A 5,740-nucleotide genomic window follows, 5' to 3' on the forward strand; every position below is an offset into this window, starting at 1 on the left:
AGGGTTTCTCAACCACAGCAACACTGCTGTTTTGTGTTGGGTACTTTGGGAGCGGGGAGCCATCCCAGGCACAGCAGGACCCAGCTGGGCAGCCCTGGCCTCTGCCCACTACATGCCAGTGGCAACCCACTCCACGGCCCCATTTTGACAACCGAAAATGTCTCTAGACATTGCCAAATGTCTTCCAGGGGTCAAAATCACCACCCTCCCACCCCGATGAGAACCACCGAGCTAGAATTTCGAGCTAGAATTTTACGTAGATATAATTGTCAACTGAGTGCACAGATGATACAAGACTCTACGTAATGATACTACTTCAGAGAGTGCAGCACAAGAGTTTCTGCTAGGGCACGCAGTTTCTACGCTGATCTACTAAAGTGTACAGTAACCCCCACACAACTATCCTCTTCCTATTGAAAACACAGACATGAGACAGGAAAAACAACAGAGCTAATCTGGCAACCACTTTTATATGACCCGATATACAGAAATATCCCCGGTTCCCATACATTTGCTGGATGAGCAGGAACCAAGTCACTGCAGGTGCCCCTCCTTCTGAATGCGGAGTCTCTCCTTCTCCACTTGCAAGCGTTCCTTCTCAATCTGCAGCTTCTCTGACTCAAATTTCAGAAACTGCAGCCTGTCTTTCTCCAGTTGCAAGCGTTCTCTCTCCAGTTTTAACTTCTCTGCTTCTATGTCCTGTGGCTGCAGGAGGGACTTCTCGCCTTGGCCAAGTTCACTCTCCAAAGACGGCTTCTCAGAGCTGACGATCCGGAGCCTCAGCTTCTCTCGCTCGATCTGCAGCCGCTCCTTCTCCAGCTGTAGCCGCTCGTGCTCCAGGTCCAGGTGGCGCAGCCGCTCCTTCTCCACCTGCAGCCGCTCCTTCTCCACCTGCAGCCGCTCGGCCTCGATATCCAGCCGCCGCTTCTCCAGCTCCAGCTTCTGCTTCTCAATGTTCACCAGCAAGTGGGGCTCATCGTAGGCAGACCGAGATGGCGTCGAGTTCAAGGTAAAAAACTCATCGATGTGCGGAAAATCAGGAAGTTCATTCTCCCTCCTGGAATCCGGTATGACGGACGACAATATTTCTTCCTCCTCCTCGATCTCAAACTAGAAGGAAAAAGCCACACTCAGTATGTATTTCTACTTCGTGGTTATTAATCTGTCTAAACACTTCCTTCACCAAGTTTCCGGATTGTGCAAGCATATAAAACCACTTATTTTGAGTTTTGAAAACTATTTATAATGAATGACAAACGTCACTCATAGGCTCCGCCCTTAAACAACAAGGGTTTGAGCTGTGCGGGTCCACCTGGATGCAAACTCTTTCGTAAATACAGGACAGTACTGGAAACGTATTCTCTTATGATTTTCTTAATATTTTTTTCTCTACAGCTTGCTTTTGTTTAAGAATACAATATATAATGTATAAAACACACAAAATACGTGGTCATCGACTGCTTGTGTTATTATCGGAAGGCTTCGGGTCAACAGCAGGCTCCCAGTAGGTAAGCTCTGGGGGAGTCCAACCTCATACATCACTTTTCCAGGGAGCAGGAGGTGGCACCCCGGCACCTACCCCCGTTGTCCAAGGGTCACCTGTATATATAAGTAGGAGAAGTGTATTTGGTTCAAAGAGAGATGAATGACATGAAGAGAGAACAATGGAATGAGTGTCAGGTACTACTTTTAAGTCACCTGAACGACAGAGCACTTCACTGCTCCGGGCCTGTCATAAACTCCTAGAATTGAAGGTGTGAGAAGAAAGAGGATTCCCAGGCTCATACTAACCTCGGGGCTCTGGGGATCTCTCTCCTCCTCTTCCACTTTGACCTCAGTCAAGGATCCACCTGCATCCCGGAAATCTGCCACATTCTGCCAATCAAAATTTGTGTCACTACGGAATCCAATCTTTTCATCGATGTCCTCAGTGAGCGAGTCATCTAAGTCGGATGTGGGAAGGGGAAACCCCGAGCCGACCAGCTTCATGTTGGCCTTCATCCTCTTCCTCTTCATGAGCGCCCGCCAGTCCAGGTACCTCCTCTTCACCTCTGTCCCGGTCCTCTGTTCTCCCTCCCCGACGGCATTCACACACTGTGCAATCTCCTCCCAGGCCATCCGCTTCATCACATTGATTGTGGTGTTGAGCTGCTTGGAAAAAATGACTTCTTTCCGTTTTGTAATCTCTTTCAAAAGGGTCTGAGTCTCTTGAACACTAAAATTGCTTTTCCTCTTCCTTTTCAACTGCTTCATTTTCCTAACTTTAAATGCAGAGTTTTTAGAGAAGATGGGCAAAGTTGAGAAATGCTACAAAGCACAGGAATCAAGGGCAATCTCTTGTTGGCACTTTGTTCAAATCAGAGTTTTCCACTCATCTAGTAGCACAGGCAGGCTGAATAATTCCTGGAGAGAAACAAGTGCAAATCCATCAGCCTGCAGCTTCTGCAGGACTTCCCTCATGAGATGCACACAGGATTTAGGAAAAAGCACACACCTCTCATCTGACTCAGCACTGCCTCTCCTTCCCTCTCTGCCAGCCCCACTGCCAGCCCCGGTACCATCGGTGGCCCCCTGCCCTCATCTGGGCAGCTGTCCTGGCCCCGGAGTGCCACTGGCCACCCTGCCACCTTCACCACCCCTTGTCCCCCTTCTCCACTCCTAGAGCATGCTCTCTCCTCATTCTCCCCCAACCCCTGCTTCTCCACTCCCATGGCATGCTCTCTCCTCCTACCCCTGCCTCTCTACTCCCAGGGCATGCTCTCTTCTACTCCTGCCTCTCTACTCCCAGGGCATGCTGCCCCCACCCCACCCCCTGCCCCGCCACCTCCACTCCTGGGGCATGCTCTCTCCTGCCCTGACCCCTACTTACTTCTCCACTCCTTGGGTGTGCTCTCTCCTCCCCACTGCTTCTAGTCACCCAGAATCATCCTTCTCCCATCCTGAGCCTCTGTGCACCCAGTCCCCTCTGCCTAGGAAATGGACACTTGACAAAAACTAACCACATTTCACATTTGATTGTTCACATTTGATTCCAAGTCCATTTAGTGAACATTCTAGACACCTGTAATTTTAAGGGATCACATTTAATTTACTCTGGCCTACATTAGTACCCTTGTGTAATTTAAATTATCAGTGGGTTGGGCAAGTATTCAGTATTCCTCTAGAGGCCCCTGAAGAGTACTCAGGAGGTTCTAGAGTCACAAACTTTTAAACATATTTTTATTTATCTTTTTGCATATATATATATTTTATATTTATATAGAAATATTGTCTTTTTATATATTTATATAAAAGGACTGAAGCAAACTGATTTATACATTGTTACACCAGTCCCAAAATGCTCCTCCTTAGTACCCATGTCACAGCACACCAGAGAATTACTGAAGTGGTAACTTGGCTTTTGCCTTCTCTACCATCTGGCCCAGCACTAATGGGGTCTGGGAGATGGTAGCCGACTTGCTCCAAAGGCTGTGTCCTCAATACATAACACTGTGCCTAACAAACAGGAGGTACAAATACAACTTAAAATAAGGTGATGGGGGATGGGAAAGGATAGAAAGTGAAAAAGAAAATCACTCAAGGAAGGTAAGCTACCAAAACTATGAAAAGAAAACGTTAAGTAAAAAGGCTGTGTTGCTACCATAGTCTGTATGGACCAAAGAGGAGTAAGGAGATTATCAGAGACATATTTTTAGTATGAAATCGGCAGGTGAGATGTCCCTAAAAACAGAACAAGGAGCTATAATAATATCAAATTCCTTATTATATTAAATACAATGTATTGATGCCTTTTTGTTTCCAAAAGATATAGGATGTTTCAGAGCATTTATGCAGCTTCTTGAACCATTTAAAAAGTGCTAGCAAAGTTTTAAGGTAAAAGCATGCTAAAAATACAGATATTCACCAATAGGAGATTAGATGAATAAACTAACCACAGCCACATAGAATACGTGTTATAAATGCTATAGGAGAGTATGGATATGGCTTAGCACAACACTGTTCCTGTGTAAATATATCTTAGATCTCCAGACAGTTAACTGTGTCAAAACCTGACATCTTCTGATTAATGTAAGAAAATACCAAAATCAGTGCCCCTTGAGTTGAAATTTGGTAGCTCTATTTGTACAGATAGAACCAAAGCTATGTTTGCAGGACTTTTCCCCCTCCTGTTCTTTCCTGTATATTTTGATACTCCTACAACACAGTTTGGGTTTCTGTCATCCATTACCCAGTAACTTACTCAGATATTTATTGAGCTCCTACTACGTGACAGGCACATATTCCCACTGCTGAGGATGGAACATCTCACAGAACGTTTAAAGATGCCATTTTATATGTCAAATACTCCCCCCTTTTATGTCGGTTGTGTTCCCTGTCTTTGCAGAAGGTAATCTGGTAGGTGCAACCTCTAAAAGCCCCACAGACCTTGCATGCCCCAACAGAGACCACTGAAATCATTCTTTCCTGGCTGGAAATAGGTATGTCGTTCACTTACATAATCCTTGTGAAGATGTACCACCAAAGGTATATTATTACCTGGATATAATACTGTTTTTTCAAGGACTAACACTTGAGCATGAAGTTCCTAAATACTCTGTGATAAGACAGAATTAAGAGGTCCAAGGAAAATCAGATTGTCAATTCTGGGTACAAAAAAAAAAAAATTTTTTTTTTTTTTTTTTTTTGTAAATTCGTTAGTCTGTTCAAGAAAAAAAAAAAAAAAAAAAAACACAAAATATTCCAAACTTCCCCAAGCCCCCCGTTTCCCCGCGCCCACATGTTTTTAGAGGAAATTCGCTTCCCCGCCCAACAGGATGCTCTTCTCTGAAACTTGCGGCAGGTGAATAAGTGAAGTTTACTGCGAAGCCACCTGTTACCGGAATGATACACCTGCCGCCTGCCCAGGGGCCGCCCGGTAAGGGCCGCGGGGAAGCACCGGGGGAGACGAAGCCTCCCGGAGGCCACCCTGGAGAAAGTGGCGCAGGCTCCGCGCAGCGCAGCGGCCGCACCTGGCGGCAGGTGCGGGGACCAGGAAGGATGGAGCAGAGTCGGGACAGGGCGCGCGGGGAGCCCGGCGGCCGCAGCCCTCCCTCTGCACCGCCCGCCCCCGCCCCCGCCCCCGCCCCCGGTCGGCTGCCACTTCCAGGAGTCGCAGTCCCGCTACCACGCAGATCCAGGGCCACCGCCGGCGCGGGGGGTACCGCACCTGCCACAGACCCCGCTGGGACCTTCCCCGCGGCGAGGGCACCCACCGTCCGCGGAGCCGCCGCCGCCGCCGCCGCCCCGGGACACGCCGCCTCACCTGTGACCCCGGCGGCACCTCCGCCCGATCGCCTCTAAGGGGCTAGAAAAAAAAAAGATCCCTCATGGGTGCCCCGCCCACCGCTTTCGCCCGCCCCCCTTGCCGCCGCCCATTGGCTAGCGCGGATGCCACTCGTTCGAAGCGGCGCACCCATTGGCCCGGAGTGTATTGCCATTCTGACTGAGGGCCCGCCCCAGGTCTGGCCTCACAATGGGAATCGAGTCCCCAACCGGTTCCGGGTTAGTGCCCTGGAATTCCGCCCCCTTGCGATTCACGGCCTCCCGCTCTGCGCTCCGGCGTTGGCGCGCGGTGCTGTCAGTCAAGTGGGCTCTGGGAGCCGATTGGCCCTCGGCGATCAGCCTGCGGCGCTGTTCCGCCTGATTGGGGCCTGGTAGCCCCGCCTCCGAACGCGGCCCCTGTCCTTGACCCTCACCTGTT

The 5,740-nt window shown here is 49.2% G+C and overlaps 1 protein-coding gene across 3 annotated transcripts; it reads right to left on the reverse strand.

Annotated features, from left to right (window-relative positions):
* Positions 1-451: 451 nt before the first annotated feature.
* On the reverse strand, positions 452-5,406 carry MSANTD4 (Myb/SANT DNA binding domain containing 4 with coiled-coils). 3 transcript variants are annotated; one of them, XM_072821797.1, is made up of 3 exons: positions 5,303-5,406; positions 1,792-2,403; positions 452-1,110 (listed from the first exon to the last, which is right to left on the reverse strand). In XM_072821797.1, the coding sequence occupies exons 2-3, from the start codon at positions 2,251-2,253 to the stop codon at positions 535-537; spliced, it is 1,038 nt and encodes a 345-aa protein (XP_072677898.1). In that variant the 5' UTR covers positions 2,254-2,403; positions 5,303-5,406; the 3' UTR covers positions 452-534. The 3 variants fall into 3 exon arrangements, with proteins under 3 accessions (XP_072677898.1, XP_072677897.1, XP_072677899.1); XM_072821796.1 differs by having other exon boundaries at positions 5,253-5,379; XM_072821798.1 differs by having other exon boundaries at positions 5,207-5,336.
* Positions 5,407-5,740: the final 334 nt, after the last annotated feature.

Source organism: Canis lupus, chromosome 3 (genome assembly GCF_048164855.1).
Source record: "Canis lupus baileyi chromosome 3, mCanLup2.hap1, whole genome shotgun sequence".
Lineage (NCBI taxonomy): Eukaryota > Metazoa > Chordata > Mammalia > Carnivora > Canidae > Canis > Canis lupus.